Source organism: Molothrus aeneus, chromosome 6, assembly GCF_037042795.1.
Source record: "Molothrus aeneus isolate 106 chromosome 6, BPBGC_Maene_1.0, whole genome shotgun sequence".
Taxonomy (NCBI): Eukaryota; Metazoa; Chordata; class Aves; order Passeriformes; family Icteridae; genus Molothrus; species Molothrus aeneus.
In genome coordinates this window covers 14,509,093-14,531,190 of record NC_089651.1, presented here as the reverse complement: position 1 = coordinate 14,531,190, position 22,098 = coordinate 14,509,093, and the positions used below count along the sequence as shown (strand labels likewise).

Below are 22,098 nucleotides of genomic sequence, written 5' to 3'. Positions count from 1 at the left end.
TTCCCTGCCAGATGAGCTGCTGCTGCCTCAGGGGCTGCCACTGTTACCTACCTCGGGTTCATGCAGTGGGTGGTGTAGCTGAGTGCTCCCCTTGCCTTCCTCAGAGGAATTCCTGGATTTCTGAGAATGTGCCTGGCTTACCTCTCTATGGTTCCACTCTATTTGCTTGGTGTATTTTGTGCGCACATCAGTCTCTTTCTTACTTCTGTGGGGGTTTTGTACACTTGGTTAACTGAAGGTTGGAGCTTTTTTTTTTTTTTTTTTTTACAGTAAATCATAATTCCAGTTAGAGCTTTTTTAAAAAAAAATCATGTCAGAAGGGTCATACAGGTAACATGATGGGAAGTGTGTGTTCAGATTTTGTGTCTGATGTGAGCTTGTGTTTATAATTTCAACCAACTTGGCTGTCAATAAAGAGTGAGAATGTACTCTCTGAAGAAAAGTTGGAAAATTAATGTTTCCTATTCTGGATGAGTTTGTTTTCATCTCACATGGGTAGGGTGAAGGGACTGAAATGAGGGGGTCTTCTGTTCAGAAATTACTGAAACAGAAATTGCCTGAGCAAGGCTCCTGTCAGCCAGCTGAGCACATCACTGACAGCTCAGCCAGCCTCATGGGGAAGATGAGCTGCAGCTCAGCTTTGGCTTTTGTGGGTGACTGGTGGTGGGAGAAACCCATGAGAAGCAGAGATAAGTAAAGGGGACTTAGCCTGGAGCAGCTTTAAATAGAAACTGCTGGTGGTATTTTCTTTTTATCAAATAAAAAAATATCATACATTATTTCACTATTAGAAATCTATGGGTAAATCAGTTTTACTTCAGATAAATACCTACATTTTCAATCTGCTTCTTGAAAGGAGACAAGTTTCCAGTCATTCTCCATGTCTGTAAGTCCAAAGTCACTGGTGGTGTATATTCAATACTTGGCAAAATTCCTGAAATTAATTATTGCACACATAAGCATAAAAAAGGTACAGTTCTTTCCCAGATTAAGAAATATCTGCAGATATTATTGTGGCTGAGGTGGAAATTCACCTCATCTGCTTTCTCAGATTGCAAAATTGTGGAATGTTTGAGGAACATAGTTTGCATTCATAAATATTTACAGTTACAGGGCAACCAGCATGGAGTTGCTTTTTATCTTAACTGCATCAGAATGCACAAACCAAGACATGGTCTCCAGGCCCCCTCAATGTGTTCCCCAGTGGGCATGTGCTGCCAGTGTTTCTTGCTTGGCCAGGAGGAAATGCTCTGTTCAAACCCTCCTCCGTGCTTTGCCTCTCTGTATTGTGAAAGCAGCAGTGTTGGCTGCAGCTCATTTCTGTGAGCCAAGGGTCATGACCTGGAGTGCAGGCCAAGAAGATATGGTGTCACATTCACATTTTCTGAAAAATCCCTTTGCCCAGGAGTTTCTCCTGGGAAGCTGAGAAGCCTCAGAGAAAAAGGAAAATAAATTCTTACCTCATTTGTTTCTCCTGTGTTGTGGTCACATGTGGAATGTGTTTGGAGATTGCTTATCCAGCTGGTGATTGTTTCATTGGTTTTATGTGGATTGTTTTGACTTATTGGCAAATTATGATCAAGCTGTGTCAAGACTTTGGAAAAAGTCATGAGTTTTCATTATTATCTTTTCAGCCTTCTGTAAGTATCCTTTCTGTATTCTTTAGTACAGTTTAGTTTAGTATTCTTTAATATAATATAGGAACATAAAATAGTAAATTAGCCTTCTGAGAACATGGAGTCAGATTCATCACTCCTTCCTGCCCCACAAATACAATAATTCAGGAAAGCAGGGCTCAGGCTGTTCCCTGCTGGAGCCTCAAGCTGCAGCTTTATCTCAGCTCCAGCATCGTTGTCACTGCTGCTGTCCTCCTTGCTGGACACCAGGGGCTGCACTCTGAGATGTTCTAAAGAATCCCTCCACCACCTGCCTTCTTGCAACTGTCCTCATGTTTTGCAGAAATGCATTTTTTGTCCTCATTGTCCTTCATGTTTTGCAGAAATGTTGGTTTGGAGAGAATGTGAAACAGTGTAAGACTCAAAATATCCTCTACAGTCCAGAGTGTGTGAGCTCTTGTAGGGAAAGGTTCCTTAGGTCACTTTTGAAGGCAATGCTTTGTTCCAAGTCCCTGGGCAAAGTGCCAGGTGCCTGTGCTCCAACTTACAGGAGTCATTTTCCTTGTTTTGTAAAAACCAAAAAGGTGATGGCCGGGGCTACTTGCCGCCAGCAGAGAAGGCACTTGAGCTGCCGTGTACTGCAAGGATGTGGGTCTTCAGGCTGTGAACTGGGTTGTAGCAAAGCACAGCGCTCCTGTCCCTGCAGTGGCTAAACTGTTACACTGTGAAGTATCAGGTTCAGGAGTGCCAGGTGATAAACATCTACGTCCTTGTCCATTGGGTTAGGGTTTAGATTCTTGTTGTAAATTGTTCCATTCTGAGATACATTACACTACAGAGTATCTGTCCTGCTCCAGGTTATGGGAAATGTCTCTGCTCCCCTTAAGCTATTTTTTTGACTGAAATCCAGTGACGCCCAAGAAAAGTTACTGTTGACACTTTATTACCTCTATTGCACCTCTTTCAACTCATACCTCTGCCCTGCAGCTCCAGGAGCAAATTGTTCCCAGTAGCAGAGTTGTGAGTGGGATAGCTACCCTACACTGTTCAGAGGAGTACCTGAACTGCTCTCCTAGACTTACCAAATCATGTACAAGCCCACAGAATGGGGACAGGGACACCTCCTGCACACTCACTCTCGAGTACAACTGCACTCAACCCCGGAGTTTTCTGTCAAGTTGTTAACCAAGGGGAGCGAGCAGGCTTTAAGCAGTGAGAGCACAGTGGGTACTTAAACAGTGAACCATGCCAATAGGGCCAGACAGTTGATTTAAAGTCTAGCAGAATTGTGGCTGTATGGATCTGAATTAAGTAAAATGTTTTCTGCTATGTCCAAAACTTTCCGCCTGAGCCGCATGGAGCTGCTGTTGCAGCAAGGTAGCTGGAGACCCTTGAGAGGGGCCTGTAAGAGCAAGCCAAGGCAAAATGAACCATTCAGAGCCTCTTGATGGTCTGTGTGTCTGTGCTATCTTAGATCAGCAGGGATATGGGTGTATGTGCTTTGCTTTGCAATGGAGTTAAGAGCAACACTTCACATTTTCCATTTCATTCACTCTGGAATTCATCTAGCAACCCCAGCACACATGGAAATTTCACTTAGCAGTTCATGCAGCCCTTCTGGTAACATTCCTTGTGCACAGACACAGACCTGGCCTTGTGCTACAATGTGCAGACAGTCAGGCACCCTCCCCTCCCAGCTCTGTTCAGGCCAAGATCCAAACAAAAGCATCACCCTTAAGATACCAGTAACACTTGAAGCACATGGAACTCTTCAGCCTTTAAGGCAGTTGGGCAGTCTGGTTGTTATGGCAAATATGGCAAACAGCCCCAATGACAGCTGAAGAAGTGCCATAAAAGAAGTGCCTCTAAAAGATTGCATAACAGGAGCTGTGGACTTTCAGTAAGGACAAGGACAGGTTTCCAGTAATGATTTCTGTGTTGGAAGTGCTGGTGGGGATTTCCCAGCCATGGGTACCCTTTCCAGTTTCCTCTTTTGAGGGGTTTGAATTGCTTATAAATACCCTCTTTGAGTCTGAGAGCACACGAGACGATCTCCAGCTCCTTTGGCTTTGCTGTTCTGCAGTGGTGAGTGACATTCTGAATTTGTGAGCTGTGTGCAGTGCTTTGAGCTGGTATTTTGGGAGCAGAACATTGGTTCTGTGGGGCTTCTTTGTACTCATGACAGGAGCAGCAGGGAGTACTAAAATGCAGCTTTCTCATGTGCACCTGCTTTTGTTGTGGAGCTTGTGGTTGCACAGAGGGCACCACTCCTTGTAGGGGGAGAAGGGGGTCCTGGGTGAACCCTCAGCACTGAGGCAGCAGCTCAGGCAGAGCTGGGGGTGTGGTGGGTTCTCAGTGGTGCTCCAGAACAGCTCATCTCTCTCACTGTCTCCCAGCTCCCTGTCAGGCTTGGCCAGGAACCATGAGGCTCTGGGTCTGCATTGCGTTGCTCTCCATTGTTCTGTGTGTGAGTGCTGACAGACCAAGGATATTCGAAAAAATAGCCGAAGCTGGAAAATTTGTCCGGGATGCAGCAGGAGGTAAGCTGCTGTACCAGGGGCCCTTCCCTCAGAACCCTCCCCAAGCACAGGCTACCAGCAGTCAGTGGTGCAGCCCTCAGAGCTGGGAAATCCTCACCTCCATGTTAGAGACCCCCTGGTTTCTGCTGCTGGACAAGAACCTTCATCAGCCCCCACAGGTGCTTTCTGTGCAAAGGCTGATGGGGGGCAGTGCATCACTCTGTTACTGCTCCTTGGGCCTTTCAACTCCTGACTGAGGTGGTAGTGAACAATTTCTGGTGTGACTCTTTCAAGTCAACATCATCTCCATTTCTCGGCCTTTTCAGGGGCACGGGATATGTTCAGAGCATACACGGACATGCGTGAGGCGAATTACAAAGGTGCTGACAAGTATTTCCATGCCCGTGGGAATTATGATGCTGCCCGGAGAGGACCTGGTGGTGCTTGGGCAGCGAAAGTGATCAGGTAATGGAGTGTGCTTGGCTTGTTAACAGTGAGTTATTGGGGATACAGGCATTCCAGCTGCAGTGAGGTCCTTTTTGACTTGTACTCAGCTTAGTACCTAGAAGGACAGCAGAGGGGAAGGGAAGAAGTTCCCATCTGGACAGCCGGTCTCTATAGGAATGGTGCCACATGAGCATGAGCCTTTCTTCTTGTCAGCCTAATAAGGCAGATTCCTCTCTCTGCATGTCTGATAAGGAACTTTCCTTCATTGTCGGTTCATTTCCCAACATAGCGGATATAGATTCCACCACAGGCTCTCAAAGGCCGAGCACGTGCTTGCATCTCACCTTGAGAAGCCTTACAGAAACCACGAGTGAGGGAACCAACACAAGGCTGAGTTAGATGCAGTGTGTTCAGGTGGCCTTTTCTCCTTCCCCACAGCGACGCCCGGGAGGGCTGGCAGAGCCGCGTGAGCGGCAGAGGCGCCGAGGACACCCGGCTGGACCAGGAGGCGAACGAGTGGGGCCGGAGGGGCGGGGACCCGAACCGCTACCGGCCCAAGGGGCTGCCCAGGCGGTACTAGCGCTGTACTCCGCTCCTGCCACACCTCGCTTTGTAAAGCACAATAAACGAATCCTCCTGAGAACTATTCCCTTCGCTGCGAGCATCCATCCTCACGGGGCGCGGGACTGCGGGACTGCGGGGGCGGCGGTGTCGGTGTCGGGACATCACGGGGGCTGCCAAAGGGTCCCCCTTGGGACCTCCGGTGTTCCGGGGGCGCGGGTGCCGCTCCCCGCCGAGGGAAGGCCCTGGGCGGGTGGGTCCCGGTGTGATCCCGGTGCGATCCCAGCACGGGCCCGTCACGATCCCGGTGCGATCCCCTCACGGGCCCGTCACGGTCCCGGTGCGATCCGGCGCAGGCCCGGGGGCGGGAGGCGGCAGTGTCCGCCGGTGGGCAGGGGGCGCTGTGGGGCCGCGGGCGCCGCTCCGGCCGCGCCGCCGCCTCGCTGCCCCTGCACGGCTGTGGGGCCACCATGGACCGCAATCCGTCGCCGCCGTGCAGCGATGCGGAGGAGGAGGAGGGGGACGCGGTGGGCAACACGGTGTACAGCAAGCACTGGCTCTTCAGCGTCCTCACCCGCCTCATCGAGGTGCGCGGCCGCCGGGAGGGAGCGGGCTGCGGGCCCAGCGTCGGTCAGCGCCGGGCGGGCGCGACGCGGTCGCTGCCAGGGCCGGAGGGGACACCCGGGGACCAGAGGGGACAAACCCGGGGACACAGCTGGGATTCACAGGGCACAAATCGGGAGCCGGGCGGGGACACAGCGGGAAAATACCGGGCGGGAACCCAGGAGGGACCCAGCGGCTCCCGGGCGGCGCCGTGGGTTCAGCCGGGTCGTTCGCCCCGCCTTGCTTGTCCCAGGTCATCGCCCCCGCGGAGCCGGATCCCGCCGCCAGCCCCGAGGGAGGCCGGACGGAGCTGGACGAGGAGATGGAGAATGACATTTGCAAGGTGTGGGACATGTCGATGGACGAGGTAGGAGCCTCGTGCGGCACCTCGGGGCGCGTCTGCCCCGAGTGTCCCGTCAGAATGGTGCTGGCAGCGGGAGAAGGCAGGGAATCAGCCAGCTCGCTCGTTCTGGAGGTGCTGCCCACGCCCGCGTGTGAGGCAGGACAGCTGGGCTGGGGCGGCACCGAGCAGCCTTACCACGGAGCCTGCCCTGGAAAGAGGGGCAGGGGCAGGACAGCAGCTGGAATTAACGCGGGTGCACAGCCTGTGCCTTCAGCGCTTGGATCATGGGGATAGTATTGGTGCCATCTCTAGACAGGCATATTTTCCTCTAGTAATTGTCAAACGTCCTGATGGTAAGCATAGCTTTCTCTGATAGATAAACAGCCTTTCAAAGTTTAGCTGCAGACTTGCAGTGGCATTGTAAGACTTAGTATATTTCTCAGCACTCTCAAATGCTGGAACAGATTCTTGAGATATATATATATATATATGTTAGTTTAAGTATTATTTTATTCCCTATCTTGTTGCTCAGATTTTTTAAGTAAACATGGAACATGGGTCTTTTACTCCCAAACATAAAAATAATCTTGTGTTTTAATGTGGTAAAATGAGGAAGAGATTTCTTCTTGTGTGTTCTGATCAAGTGCTGATGGCAGTCCCTTCACTTCCTTCTTTTTTATATGTCATGGGGATGTCATGCCTTAAAACATGATATTTACTGAATTCTGGTTGAGTGCAGATAGGGAGCAATTTGCATTTTCTTGCAAATGTGACTTTTTGGCTCATTCTACAGCAAATCACTGGCATACTGAACTACCAGAGGGGCTTGCTGGCCTTCTCTCATTGAAAAATAAGGATTATTGGTATTAACTGTTGGCAAATAATAAATTCCTTCTAGTGGGTTTGTCATCTCTTTGATCCAATCCTTGTGCTGTGGGAACATGTTTGATTTTGCATTTGGGAATTGCAGAGGTCCATTTACTTCTCCATTCACTTTCTCCACAGGATGTTGCTTTATTCCTTCAGGAGTTCAATGCCCCTGATATATTCATGGGAGTTTTTGCCAAGTCCAAATGCCCTCGGCTAACTGTAAGTATGGGCTGCCAAAAAGCTCTCCTGTGTTATTAGCAATAGCAGATAGCTCTGTACATGCATTTACATTTATCTCCCTTCTCCCATTGCATGTGTAATGTATAAGGAGAGCCAGGAGAAAACATAAAATCAAATTGTAAAATGTTTTTTCACTCTGTTTTTAACATGCTCTAATCAGTAAGAATTTTGGTGGTGCTGAAGCTGGTACCTGTCTGCTCACACATCCTCATCTAGATACACTGATGAAGGACTGAGGTTATCAAACAGTTATAAGACCTTTTATAAACCAGCAGTCTGGCCTTTTTTTCCCTTTTGACTTGTTTCATGATTACTGAACAGAGATGGCCATGAATTTGTTTAGAAGTGTAAATAAATTGTTTACACTTCTGTAAACAATTGTAGAAGTGTGGCTGGAGGCCAGGTGCCCACCAAAGCTGCTCTGCCATTCCCCTCCTCAGCTGGACAGGGGAGAGAAAATACAACAAAAGGGAGAGGTCACTCACCAGTTGCTGTGATTTGTCATGGGCAAAACAGACTCCATTTGGGGAAATTAATTTATTACTGATCAAATCAGAACAAGATAATGAGAAATAAACAAACAAACAAAAAAAGATTACAGAAGGTAATCTTTGGAATTGTTAAGACACCAATACTTTATTTTTTTTTTAATTTTCCACTTGTTTTGATGTCACTGATTTCCAGCTTGTCCTACACAGTGCACTGCAGGCCTCAAAATAGAATTTTCAAAGGTATTCAGTGTTGATGTAAGTCCTCTTTCTCAGAAGTTACCAGATGCTTTACTCCAGGAGATCAGTAGAGACAAATGGAGCTTTGAAAGTTTAGTACTTTGTACTAAAATACTTTGTACTCCTTTAGTACTTTGTCTTTGGAAAGTACAACCCCAATTTGCAAGTGAGTGCAAGTTGGCTGTCACAGCTACTATCATGAAACAGTGTTTGCTGGAGTGCCTGCTGTAATTTAGCAGAGGTAATAGCATGTTCATAATTAAGAAGACAACCTTAGTGGAGAGAGTTGATTTCTGACTTTAAATTGCTGCAAACTGATTCACTTTGTTTTAGCACCAGTTGCCTGCAGGTGTTTCAGAGCTCTCATGGTCCCCTTTACACAAGTGTACATCCTCTTAATTATTATCTTGGCATGAGTATCCTAATGGGATGCACTGCTTTGGGGTTTGTTTTTTATTTTATTTTACTTAGATCTCTCTAACCAGAAAATAGGCTCTGCTGGAAGCTTGTATTAAGATCCCTTTCTTTTGTGAGCAAGTGAATATCATGAGGGTCACGTTTTAGTGATATTTTTGTTTTAGGACTCCTTTTTGCTTTAATAACAGGGCTGTCAAATTAGCTTCAAAACAGTATACAAAGAATATGCAAGCAGAGCTGATTTCAAGATACATTTGCTTTTATGGAGCACCTAAATATCTGCATGGTACCTGAGCGTATTTTAGACTAGTCTGATAGAACAGAAAAATCTATGGAAAAATTTGTATCTTTGTCATGAAATCAGTGGGAAGCTTGGAAGTCAAACCAGAAAACATCTTTGAACCTCTCTTACTTTTGTCTTATGGCTCTGGAAGTGAAATTGTGGACTGGCAGTTGTCTCATTATACTGTGTTTTGACTTTCCAGGAAATCTGTGTGGGAATATTAGGGAATATGGCCTGTTTCCAGGACATCTGCATGTCCATTAGCAAAGATGAGAATCTTGGGTAAGTGTCTGTGTGCTTTGTTCATGAACAGGTACTGCTTGTCTGGACTCACAATCAGGAAATTCATGCTAGAGAAGGATCTAAGCTTGCCTGCCCAGCCTCATCTTCATTCATACCTTTTGGCTGCCCATGTTTGTGTGGGAAGTGCTCAGGAAAGGAAGAAAGGACACAGACCACTATTTTGGGGGATTTTGAAGCACTAGTCAATTTAGTTTTCAAGTTTGGTGGTCCTGAGACACTGGAAGTGCATGCACAGTTAGGAGAAGCTGGCATTAATCTCAGAACATGGCTGCAGTTATGAAATTAATATTTTTATACCTTTTTTAGAAATAAAGATGGATTTTATTGACTTTTTTCTCCCCGCATTTTCTCCTTAAAGCCAAGTGTTACTGCAACGTTTGTGTGATTCAGACTCCCCCACCCTTCTGGAAACAAGCAGGTAGGACATCTCAGGAATTAATGCATCATTAGTGTAGTTCTGCTATGCTCTGAGGCCTGGGGAGAAAACTGACAAGTGGGCTCACTATTTTATTATCCTCTCATCCTTTCCTTTTATGGTTTCTGCACTGTTGTGGAATCACTTTGCTGTGAGTTAGATTCCTGTTTCTGTTTCCACTGTCATTATTTTGGATTGACACTGGTACAGCTAGAAGGAGTGGACTGGCTTCTGATGTGTTAACTGGGGAATTCTTGCCTAGGCTGTTGTTGACTTGCCTCTCCCAGCCTGAGGTGGCCAATGTCTGGGTGGAGAGGATCCGAGAAAACCCCTCTGTGTACGACTGTGTTTGCTTCATCATGTCCAGCTCTACAAATGGTAAGGTGCCAAAACAAGCTGGCAGTTGTGGGTGGGTGTCTGCAGAAGATTTTAAATACAAGTTTCAAATACAAATATTTTCAGTTGGGTTAATTTCTTTAAAGTAAAGGAAAGCTCGTGAGCTTAAAGGACACCAAAGCAAACGTGCCCTGCCTTTGCAGTTTTACACATATATATAAAACCAACCACAAAAGCACTCATAGGGGAAGAAGAAAGCTCTGAGGAGAATAAAAATATGTTTAAATTGAAGAAATTGTTATTTTCCACAATAAAAAAAAAAAGAAATAGTTCTCATTCAGGGATATACATATATCATTTTTGAACCTTGAAACAAGACCTCATTTAATTTGTTTTTTTCAAGTCAGATATGGATTTTCTGTTTTTAAAGCTACTGTATCTGTGGAATGTGAACTGGAGGAACTGTTCAGTTACCCGGGCAGCTGAATACTGTGCAGGCTTTGGGTATGCAGAGAGTGCTACACAAATCTCTCTTAGCACTAATTTAGCAAAAAACACACCAACCACCTAAAAATGGAAATATTTTGAATAGCATTAATGTTTAGCATCCAACTCACCTGTAACAGCAATTGTCATTTGCCAAGAATCCTAATAATACAGCTTTTTCAATTTTTAATGAATTTTTTAATGCCAACTCTCAGTAATCCTGCTCCATCCAATTGAAATAATAGACCTGTGTAAGTAAAATGCAGATTGGCAGGTGGATGATTAGCATAAAACTGCATATCTAGGAACAAAACTTGAAAAGTTTTACTTCAGAAGCAGAAGTTAGGACTTTTCAGGAGCATAGCATCTCTCTGCAAAATAAAGTTACTGCTTCACATGTAGCATGACAAGGTAGAATCTGTCAGTGGGCTTTCCAACAATCCCTATGTAGCAAACTCTTTACCTGGTATAGGCCACATAAAGGAATTAAACACAGCAACCAGCAGCAGGTCCCAAAGGAAGTGAATTTATTTCAGTCCTGAATTTACTCCAAATACTTGTATATACTACCGTTTTGTGAGCTAAGTTTTGCTCTTCAAACTTGTTGAAATAAAAATAAAAAAGTTTTGCTCTTTTATTCTTGTTGAAATAAAAAATAACATTCTCTCTTGTGCAGTTGAATTGCTGGTGAAAGTGGGTGAAGTGGTGGACAAGCTCTTTGACCTGGATGAAGAGCTGATGTTAAACTGGATCAAGAGTGGCACTTGTCACTCTGTGGGACCATCTGTAGATGATTCTCCTGAAGAACTTCCAGACTTTAAGATTGTGCCTTGTATACTTGAAGCAGCCAAGCAAGTCAGGTATGGGAGATTTCTTTTTGGTTTCATGGCTGGGGAGATTCCTTATAACCTTGTAAGGCCTGTGCCCAAACATCTTGCTTTTAGTGGCACAGTTTGACAAATCACTGGGATATGTTTTCCTGGACTTAAAGTTTGTTATGAGTCAGCTTGTTTGTTTGCAAAGGGAATGGCAGTGGCTGCTGATGGGCTTCCCCTGTGACCAAAACACAGAACATAAGCTCAGCAAGCAGCACTTGAATTTGTCTTTTTGATGTTTGTTCTGTGTAGATCAGATAACCCAGAAGGATTGGATGTTTATATGCATATCCTGCAGCTCCTGACCACGGTGGATGAGGGAATCCAGGCTATTGGTAAGAACCTGGAATTGCTGGGTGTGAGGGGACCAAGAGGGGCTGTAACTCCTGGATCACTGTGTATTTATTGGGGAGAACAGGAATTCAGTACCTGGAATAAATTTGTTGGGTTGGTGGGTTCTCTTTCTTTCTTTCTCAAGTGCAGGCTCCTGATGGAGGAAAAGAGACATGGAGTTTGCTTTATGAGCTCGTTTGCCAGGAGCTTTGCCAGCCAGATGATCCACCCATCATTGTGCAGGAGCAGAAGACTGTGCTGGCCTCTATTTTGTCTGTGCTGTCTGCTATGTTTGCTTCACAGACAGAGCAGGAGTACACCAGGATGAGGAAAAGCAAGTCATACTTTTTTCTGTTTTGTTTTTTTTTTTTTTTTAAAGTTAATATACACAGTTGGCTTTATGTGGGTGTGGAAGGTGGTTCAATTCAGTGACATTGCATACAGTAAGACTTTTCCCTGGTTACTCAGAATCACAGCTAGCCCAAAGTTCAGTTACCAGGTGGGCTGTAAATTCTGAGGAGTTACAGTACCAGAATCTACAGATTCTGCTCGATCTCACTGCAAACTGGTGAAAATTTCAGAATTTATTTTTGCTAAAATATAGTAATACATTATTACATTGTTATTTTATACATAGTATGTACAACATATATTTTTATGTAGTAATTTTTTTAAACAGGGGGAGATTCTGCACTTACTTAAATCCCTCTATCATTTCTTACTTTTCAATCCATGGACAAATCTTTAGAATTAAAAGCCTGTCTTGAGAATGTGATTCAGGGTCACCTGCAGCAGAAAGATGCTGTGCAGTTTGGTTTGTCAGATAGGATTATCTGGATGCAAATTTACATACTGCCCTCACTGAATACTACTAAAGACAGTTTCCTTCTCATGTTCCTTACACTGGCATATATATTTTATAGATACAGGTCAGCTTGCAGGAAAAATTATTTGGGGTTTCTACTACATTTCCATTTGCTTCTTTAAAACAGTCTTTGAGCAACAAAACACAGCACTGTCAGAATATACATCCCTATAGCTTTTGTGTAAACATTTGATGGTGTGTTTCAAAATTCTAATGCCTTGAAAGGATGGACAAGAATTTTCAGTGTTAAAGTTCACTGTTCTTGTTACTTTGTGTTAAGATATGCCACTGATTGGGAGCTTGATTCGTATTTTACAATACATGGAGGGCTGTGGGAAGAGAGCTGTTGAAAACTCCAAGGAATCTGAGCAAGAGGAGACTGGAAGGACTGATGTAAATGAGGAAGATTTCCATTTAAAAATTTTGAAGGATATTTGCTGTGAATTGCTTTCCAATATGCTTCAAGAACTAACCAAGGTAAGAATAAACAAAATTATAGTAGGAATTTCTGCAGGATAGGTAAGAAAAAAATATTTTATATTAATGTGGACATTTTTCTGTGCAAGTGCAGTTGCTTACTGGGAATTCATTAGAGAATCAACCAGAAGCAGCAACAGGTGTGTGAGATGGGAGTGACACAGGTTTTCTGAGGTGTGTGCCAAGATTCTGTATGATAAATTCTGTAGATATATGTTCCCCTTTCTTTTGAATGAAAGTCAGTTTAGTTAAGAAAAGGAAATACTGTCAATATATAATCTCACCTTCTCAGCTGGACCCTTTTAATTGTGGAAGCATTCAGGTGATGTGTGAGCTTTCACACCTTTTGGCATCAGCTGTGTCTGGCTTTCTCTGAGAACTGTAAATTCTGGTTGTTTTACCTATTTATAAGAACAAAGCACATTCTGTAGATGCTGTGCACAGTTTTGAGTTTGTTCTTTCAACAACTGTTCATGACATGCTGGTTGTATTTCTGATTTTCCAGGAGAATACCTTGGAAGGACTGCACCAGGGACACCTGAATGAACAGACATGTTCCTGTGCTTTTCAGAACCTCTTACCTCTGTATTCTGCTTCGGTGAGTATGGGGCAAGGTCTGTGACACAGCTGAAAAAGTGCTGCTTGGGTGGCAGGGCCTCTCCAAATCTGATACACAAACAGGACAGAATTGCTCAGGCACAGGTAAAACACCATCCAGTGCCAGACAGTCTTACCCCCTCTGTCTGTTCTGCCTCACTTCAGCCAGAGCTTTGCTGAGATCTTCAGCTGATGCCAGGGCCAAACTGTGCTGATGTGAATGGATGTCTGAAAATTTATCCTAGCTGAAAAGTTGTCCTGTATATTTTTATAAAGGAATTATTCTAAGTATTTTTCATAGGGAGCTTTTCTCTGGGTGATAAAAGTTTCTGTGTTTCTTTTAAACAAGAAAATAAGGGTTAGAGGAAAGTGGTACCATTTCAAAATTTAGACCAATTGGAATTGTGAGGTTTAGGAGGGAGGCAGCTACTGTGAGGCATTTTCCATCATTCATTGCAGTGGCTGCTGCTGGCTGCTCTTATTGGGAAGGTACAGAAAGAGCCCCTGTGCCAGTATAAGAATTCTGTGTTCCATGTTCCATGCAAGTTAGTTTTGGTTTTTATTTTTTCTCCTTATGTGTGTGTTTTATTTCCAGGTGGAGAGTTTCCTTGAAGTCCTGCGTGAGGCTGATCAGACCCTTGCTGACAATCTAGAAAAACGTTTCCCAAGCCTGAAGGTTCACACCTAAGAATGTACATGAAATACTTTCCTTCTTTGGAATGAAGATTTTTGACTGTTTCATTACAGCATTTCAGGAATCAAGTTTTCAGTAAATGCAGGAGAATGAGTCAACCTCTTTACCAGCAGGTGGCTTTTAAGAAATGTTCTGGGTAGCCTTGATTAACCTAGGGTTAACCTGGTCTGCAAGGGGAAAGAAAAGACTGTGAATCACTTCTGCATCTTCCATCCTGCTTACTCTGGTAATGAGAGACTGTTGATTTCTAATTGCTCTCCTGCAGAGTAGTTTTCTTTGAATAACTCTCAATTCTGTGCTTTTCAACTGAGGTTGAAACAGCAAAATGAATGAAATGCACTGAGTAGTTCTTTAACACGGTGCTGGTTACTTTCAAGTTGCTGTTGGCAAAAGGAGGTTTGCTCAATAGAAATCCCCCTCAAACATCTGATAAAAACAGTTAAATTATTTGGGGATTTTTTTAGTTCATATCAATACCTTGAGCAGGTACTGTAACAGAAAGGTTTCATTCTGCTCCTTTCAAATCTTCACACTTCTGCTGAAGCTCTGAGCTGTGGTGTCTCAGTCCTGTGCAGTAAAGGATTTGAGGATATTGTTACCAATGGTGTGTGCTGCAGCTTCCAGCCATTGCAGGTAACTATCCACAGTTAACAGTTGCAGGGCAGCTTTGGATTCAATCCCTGGTATACTTGCAGACCTGTGGGGTTTTTTTCAGCAGTCTGTGCTTCAGTGTAGGAGTGTAACGTATCAGTTCTTTGCTTCTTGATTTGTTATATGAATTATCTCAGAATGGCATGAGAAATGCCATGTTTTCCATGGGGGAGGTTAGGGTGTTAGGTCACTTGCAGGAAATTCAGTGTACAACCTCCTAAAACTCCCACTTTGATTATATGATGTTTTAACTGCATTGCATTTTTAGATCCTGTGTCTGCAGGCAATGGACCTGACATGTCCTGAGTCTGAAGAGACAGTACAGTGGCACATGAACTTCACTGTTTCTGTAAATGAGAGTGGAAAGCAATTGGCCTTTATTAGGTTTGAGATGTAAAAGCAAATGGGAACCAGAGCATAGAGAATAACTGACTATCACATACACACATTCCCTGGCTCTCCACGTTTTACAGACTTTAGTGTTGTGCTGGGCCATGTTGTGTTACCAGAGTTACCTGGACTCTTATGTGGTAAAATATAGTATGTGTATATGTATATATAACCTTTCCATCCCAACCTCCAGTTTTCAAAACCAGTGCAATTCAGTCATCCCCCTGCCAGAACCATCCCCCTGCCAGCAGCATCCTTGTTGTCAACAGGGAATTTGGAATTGCAAATACCTGACTTGTGTTGCCAAAAAGGATTGCCATGGTTTATATCAATTTTTGTATGCTATGTTTGTTGGAGAAAACTGGTGACTGTGAATCAGATGACACCATTTTCATACTACTTTGACAGTTTTGGGATATTTTCTTAAACCTACAGATTTGTAATAAAGCTTCTTTTTTAAAAAAAACCAAACCTGTATGCTTTCCTTCATTCTAGTGTCAATTAAATTTGTTTTCTGAGCCACTGGAAATGTCTGTTACTCTTAAGTGTGTCAGTTGTAAGAGGGAAATCCAACCTCATCATAATATCTGTGTGCTGTAAAAAGTTTCCTTCACTGAATATTCTAACTCTTGCTTTTTTTGCATTGTCATTTTTATGGTCTGGAAGCTAATGTGTGTCTCATCCCATAAACATTTTTTGAGCTTAGTTTCCCAGCTGTATCATAAGTGTCTTCCACCATAGTGAAGAATTATTATTGGTGTACATCTCTTGAAATTTGTGGTAGTTGAAATTCTGCAGTAGCCATGTAATGTAATGTAGAAAAAAAAGCTGAGACAAGATCTGTTGTTTTATTTTGTTCCTTCTCCTTTTCAATACACCAATATCCAGTGTTGGCTGATGAACTGTTAAGTGATACTGATATCTGGTGCCTGTCATGAGACAGAAAAAATTACTGATGTCATGTGGGAACCCAGGTGGGTCCCATCCTCCTGCTCACCTGCAACAGAAGGAGCTGCAGGCATGGTCAGCCAGCCTTGCTTCAGCAGAATGGTAATTCAGGTATGCTGGGAATTTTTTTATTTTTATTTTTATTTTATCCTTGATGGCCAGGGTGGATTGGAGATTGGGATTCCCCCTTTGCCCACCCCTGTGCGGTGGGTGCGGTGCTGCCCTGGGGAGTGGGGCTGGTGCCAGGGTGGATGCAAGGGAACTGTGCAGTGTTTGTGGGCTTCAGAGAGGGAAGAAATTATTTGTGGGGGTAGTAGGTGGAGGATGTGTTTGGAACTGGTGCACGTGTGTTTCATCATCCTGCCAGCAGGGACCTCTCTTGGCCTGTGCTTCATCAGCAGCATGTGTTTGAGGTTTTGATGGGGTTGGGCTTTTCCTGGGGAGAGGCAGGGAGGTATTTGGGTTTTGAATTTGGTATTTTTTTTAATTCTCTCTCCTAGACCTGTTTTGACACCCACTGGCAAGACTGAGCTCTCTAGGCCAGTTGATTCAGAATGGTTATCTGTCTGTCTACAAGCAGGTGAGCAGCTTTCTTCCAGACCAAAGATCTGATCAACTCCAGAACATCTTCCTTTGGGGAGAAATGAGAAGTACTTGTCACTGCTCTGTGCAGAGCTCTGAACAAAAGTGGGTATCTGAAGCATTGAACTAAAGCAGCAGGAATTCAATCCTGCTTGGACAGAGCTGGATGTGACTTGTGGCATGAGAGCAGTCATAGAAAATTGAGGCAGAAAGCAGACTGGAAGGCCTTATTTTATATTAGTCTTAACAGATCTATATAATAATTTCATTCAAAGATAGGATTCTAACATTCTGTTGACTCAACTTTTATGGACATGTGGCATCTTTATCACACATTGTAGCATTTTCCTAGTGGGACAAAGCACCACAAAACCAAGGAAATTTGGGATGTGGAAAAAACCCAGTGGCATTGGAATGCTTTATCTGCTCCTTTGGCAGCGCAAGGAGGTGGTTGCTGGTATCCTAATGCTTGCCTAATATTCATGATGCAAATTTGTTCTTTCTCCATGAAACCTAAAAAGCTCTTGTCTTTGCTTTTAATATCCATATCCATGTCACTCTGCTTGCTTAATTTTCTGTCACTACTATTTTAGTTCATATTTTTTCTAAATGCTGTAGTGAGTCCTTTGTAAGATGAAACTGCCCTGTTATAAACACCTGTCACTGAAACTAAGCTGCATCCAAAGGAGATAATAAGATAAAATCTTTATTTCTAAGTGAAGTATCTTCATAGTTTATTATATTGGCATTAAAAGGTATGGAGGTGTTACTGTGGTTTTGTTTGCCAGGAAAATCTGTCTTCTTTCTCACTACTCTTATTTTGGCTGCTACTGGGAATTACAAAACCAGCAGTCTTTATTTTATTTTTCACCGAAAAAATTGCAATTTTCTTTTCTAGAGCAGAATCTTTTGGTCACAGCAGCTCCCTTACGTATCCTTTTTATTTCCTCCTCAAAATTAAATGTCGTTTTTCAGTGCTTGCCATTTACTTTTCATTTTGTTGGCAATGATGATGAAATTCATGTGCTCTGCCAAAGTCAGTGAGAAAGGAAGAACCTGCTACACCTGGGGCAAGGACCAGTCTGCTGTGCTGTTATACAACTCCCCAGAAGCCCTTCATGTGAAGGCAAGTCCAGGCAGCCTCGTGCCTCAGCCCTGCAGTGAGTGAAGCCCCTCAGTCAGAGCCAACGGGGCGTGAGCTGAGCGAACCTGACAGCACCAGCATGGCTAAACAAACCAGGTTATTGCCAGCAGCTACCCACTGAGGTTTGCAATGGGAAATACTGCTCCTACACCTCCTTTTGTTTCCTTTCCTGATTCACTTCTGCAAAAAGAAAGCAAGTTTTATAATGCAAGGAGCTGGCATCTAAGGTGGGTAAGAGAACGGGTTTGCTTCTGAGTTGTTACTGTGGAGAAAATGAATGAACGCAGGGAAAACCCAGTGGGGCTCAATTTCTCTCTCCCAGGTCATTGCATGTGAGCTACAGGTCTTAGTGATGGTTCAGTAAAGTCTGAGAGCTGAATTTCATACAAAAGCTACTGTGAAAGAGCTCACAAAGAAAAGGTAACAGTGGTAGGAGGCTGTGAAAAGACAGTAGTAGTAGAGGAAGAAAAATGATGAGAGGAGAAAGAAGGCAAATAGGGAAAAGCCTGCAAGAATCCTGACAAAGAGGATAAATAATAAGTGAAGGAGAAAGGTATTACATATCAGTAATTATGTTAGCATTCTAGATCTGTCCAGATGGAATAGCTGGTGTGCAGTCACCTATTGAAAGTCTAACACTGATTACATTTTCTGTTTTCAAACCTGAATTTCCTTTGCAGTTTCTCCTGATCTTATTGAAATGAGACAAGCTTAAGGTGAACATGAGGTCTTAAAAACCACAGCAGGTGGGCTAATGAGTATTGCTGGATTTTTTTAAAATTTGTTTTTTTAATTCACCCACTCTCCCCCCCTTGTTTTTTGCTGGCTGGGTGTGGCATCAGGGACGCAAATCATGATGGAGGTGAGGCAGTCAGATGTCGCAAGCCCTTACTTGGCATAGATCTTGAGCATGACAGAGTCAATTTGTGAAAGCAGAGTCCTGCAGGGTTGGTGCTTGTGTTGCCCACTGCCTGCAGCCTGCTCCTGGCACAGGCACAGCGACTGCCTGCATCTTTGTGCCCATGGTAACTTAAGTCCCATGTTGAAACTTCCCTTTAAGTCCCTTCATCCAGTTTCCAAGGAAATCTTAGAAAAGCAAATGCACCTTGGTATTCTGTGTTGCAATAGTGGCAGTTATTTATTCCGTGCTTCAGGTTATGCAAACTTCATTTTAATTTTGCAGTGAGTTTGTATCAATATTATTTTTGTTGTCATGTATATAATTTTTGGTGACAGCTCTGTTTAAAGAAGATGTAACTTTAACAAGCCATCTGTTAACCTTACATAGAAAGGAAATGCTTTTGTCAATTATTCCAATGAAATCAGAAAAATAATTTCCTGGCCTCCAGTAGCAGACCAGTCTCCCTATCTTCTGTCAATAGGAGGATATTGAAACATGCAGGAAATACATGCACACTTTTATCCTGCCCTGCAATACAGCCACAGTGCTGCATTATAATTAGCCAGTGATGTCAGAAGGTTTCATTTTCCATTAAAACTTCTTTGTAGTGCACAAACTCTTTTATTCAACATCAGAGAGTTTCCTCATTAGTCAGGTGGGAAGACTGGACCCAGGAACCATGAGAAGACATTTTGAGTTTATGCCAGCCCGATTAGTAAAGATTTTGATTTAATAAGTTAAGAAAGTAGAAAAGAGTGAGAAACACTTCAGGTGGGAATGAAAAAATCTGCAAAATGACTCCGTTTTGTCATTTGGGATGAAGCCATAACAATGACTGAATGGAAGGAAGAGCAGTAGTGGACAGAAAAGACTGGAATAATAGGGAAGAGAAAAATGAATGGAGAAAACGTGGAAGAGCAAGGGGGGAGTCTGGTTTTGTGAAGTCAATAGATAGAAGACATTTATGAATAGACAAAAAGAAACACAGGAAATTGCCTATGAGCTGACAAATGGTGTAGGTTCAAGGAAAGTCTTTGAGAGACATGAATGTTTTGGGCACTATGTAGTGTGAGCTGCTCTTGTGGGAGAGTCCCAAGCCCAAATGAAGGGAAGATTTGTCCTTTTCCTTCTTCCCTTATTGGAGAGGTTCTCAGAAGTCTTAAAAGAAGATGGGAGGTAGATGCAAAATATACTGGCATTGAGCTGCTCTGGAGAGGGGTTGGTCCGGGACAATTCCTGCACAGTCCATGTGCTTATGGACACAAGCAAGAGCAGTCAGGGGTAATCCTGAGAGGCAAACTTCTTGCAGCTTTTTGCTTCTCCAGCCTTTCTGGACAGCAGAGCAGGTGGGTGAGGACAGCATCCAGCAGTGTGTCTGTGCACATGTGCTTTTGAGCCCATGCTGCTCGCTTCCCTCTTGTCCAGCACTCAGTGATGAACTTAAAGATCAGAACCAGATCCTTTATTGCAGCTTTATCAGTAACTTTAACCAACAGATCTGGAGTCAACCTCCACAGTGGAAGTATTGAAAATAACCACAGTGCTACTCCACAACTGTCAGCTTTTGCATTAGAAGAGCTCTTGATGCTGCAGTGTCACCTGGGAGGCAGGCATTTCTTGTCTGAAGTGTGGAGGTTGAGGGTGCTTTGTTGGAAGAACCTGATGAATGTGACACTGCATGATGTGATTGCCCACACAGGGTAAAGGAAATGCTGTCGTGATTTAATTAATCAGTTCTGATCTGCTGATCCCCGAGTTTACTTAGACTTGAAAGAAGTAAATATAATTAAATTAAACAAAGGTCTTTCCTTCCCGCACATGCTCTGGGCCCTTTTGTGTCTTCCGTGAGATAACAAAAAGCTTATGAATAACAGGCACAGTGGTCTTTGTTGTTGTTGTTGTTGTTGACTTAATGCAGAAGGCCGGCAGGAGGAATATTATGCACAGGTGCAGTATGCATGACATCAGAAGATGACACATGGGTGCTTGAAATGAGTTTTTTAAAATTTTATTTCCAGTGTTAGGTTGCAAAAGGATAGAAACGTCAAGGTTTCAGTGTTGCCTGTTGCAGGTCAAGGTAATTTTGACAAAATGTGGTAATGTTTGATTGAAACCTTATCAAAACAGAGGAAAGGGGTAAAGAGGTTAGAAGTCAGCTCTGGCTTATCCAAAGGCTTTTTGTGTGTAACTGCCTAAAGCTGTGCAAGCCCTGGGTGCCCTGGCGTGATTCCTCTGCTGGTCTGGATGGTTTTCCACCAGCCAGAGGTGGTGCCTGTGCAGTCGTACGGGGTGCCTTTGAGAGCACGCTCACAACTTTACAGTGGTTTCTTTGGCCACAGACATTGTGTAAAACATATCCTTGTCCAGTTGTGGGCTTCCTGCCTCCTCTCACACGGAGCTGTTTCTGCCAGCAGCTGGGACCTGCCCTCTCCAAGCACCACATCTTCATTCCTAGTCTTGTGTCTGTGCTGGAGAGGTTTGTTGAGGGAGATGTGGCTTGGGGAAGGCAGTTCCCTTATATTCTACTGCATGTACTCATGTCATGTGTTTGTCATTCACAAGTGACCCAGCATGTGGCTGTGCAGATGTCATTTATGGTGTGCTATGCTAATTTACCAGAAAATCCCAGATAACTCCATTTACCATGTGTTTTTTTTTAGGTGAATTTGCCCCTGTCTTTTGGGAAGTTAATTCTAGATTGTATTTTTTTAACTGTTTGTACTAATAGGGTAAGAGAAAGTAGATGGGATGAAGCCTAATAAAAATGTGAACTACCCAATCTATTTAACCCTCTTTGCTCTCTGGAGTAGTTCTCACACCAATCAAAGCCAACATTGATTAGCACAACTTATTCTTGACTAAAATCAGATTTAAAAATAAGCAAATTTTAATTTGTCTATGTATTACAGATTAATTTGACTCATCCAAAATGAACATTTTCCCCATCTTTTCTTTCTAAAAATTCGTACTGTCATTTCCAATCCGTATCTCTTTTCCATTTAGTTCTTACAAGCATGTGAATAGGTGAAAAGAATTGTGACTAAATGGGAGGCACAGTGTCAGGTCACTAAATATATTGTTGTAAATTGCACTGAGCTCTGCTTGCACCTCTTTGACAAATCCTCATTAGCCTGTTTTGGTCTACACTTGCATCCTCTTGTCAGCTGTAAGTCTGCTCACAGTTTGCCACCCTAATCTTTTATCCATGATCCTGGTTACTATTTAGCTAATGCTTTCAACCTTAAATAATCTTATAATGTTTATTTCTCTAAAATAAAATTTTGTACCTGATATCCCTAAAAGCAAAGCTCTCTAATCAGGCAGATGAGACTCATTAGTGTTACATTTCAAGGAGCCTTACTTTGATCCAAATTAATTAATTTTGCCCCAATACAAAATTGTCCTAACTATAATGGGAACTAAAATCTAATAAGATAAAATAAATTCAGAGGGGAAAAAATATCTGTCATGAGA

General features: G+C 43.4%; 2 protein-coding genes across 2 annotated transcripts; both read left to right on the top strand.

Annotated features, from left to right (window-relative positions):
• Positions 1–3,594: 3,594 nt before the first annotated feature.
• On the top strand, positions 3,595–5,229 carry LOC136558186 (serum amyloid A protein-like). The gene is made up of 4 exons (XM_066552504.1): positions 3,595–3,701; positions 4,013–4,156; positions 4,462–4,600; positions 5,021–5,229. The coding sequence occupies exons 2-4, from the start codon at positions 4,039–4,041 to the stop codon at positions 5,160–5,162; spliced, it is 399 nt and encodes a 132-aa protein (XP_066408601.1). The 5' UTR covers positions 3,595–3,701; positions 4,013–4,038; the 3' UTR covers positions 5,163–5,229.
• Positions 5,230–5,613: 384 nt separating this feature from the next.
• Positions 5,614–15,520, top strand: SAAL1 (serum amyloid A like 1). The gene is made up of 12 exons (XM_066551740.1): positions 5,614–5,730; positions 6,000–6,113; positions 7,095–7,178; positions 8,830–8,909; positions 9,289–9,348; positions 9,608–9,723; positions 10,844–11,027; positions 11,295–11,377; positions 11,521–11,709; positions 12,521–12,717; positions 13,223–13,315; positions 13,910–15,520. Exons 1-12 carry the CDS (start codon positions 5,614–5,616, stop codon positions 14,000–14,002), a joined length of 1,410 nt encoding a protein of 469 aa, XP_066407837.1. The 3' UTR covers positions 14,003–15,520.
• Positions 15,521–22,098: the final 6,578 nt, after the last annotated feature.

Bases quoted from the DNA above. Each gene is read 5' to 3' on its own strand.
- LOC136558186 (XM_066552504.1), top strand. From the start codon at position 4,039: ATGAGGCTCTGGGTCTGCATTGCGTTGCTCTCCATTGTTCTGTGTGTG. The intron at 4,157-4,461 runs GTAAGCTGCTGT...CGGCCTTTTCAG, and splicing joins TGTCCGGGATGCAGCAGGAG to GGGCACGGGATATGTTCAGA. The intron at 4,601-5,020 runs GTAATGGAGTGT...CCTTCCCCACAG, and splicing joins TGGGCAGCGAAAGTGATCAG to CGACGCCCGGGAGGGCTGGC.
- SAAL1 (XM_066551740.1), top strand. From the start codon at position 5,614: ATGGACCGCAATCCGTCGCCGCCGTGCAGCGATGCGGAGGAGGAGGAG. The intron at 9,724-10,843 runs GTAAGGTGCCAA...TCTCTTGTGCAG, and splicing joins CATGTCCAGCTCTACAAATG to TTGAATTGCTGGTGAAAGTG. The intron at 12,718-13,222 runs GTAAGAATAAAC...CTGATTTTCCAG, and splicing joins TGCTTCAAGAACTAACCAAG to GAGAATACCTTGGAAGGACT.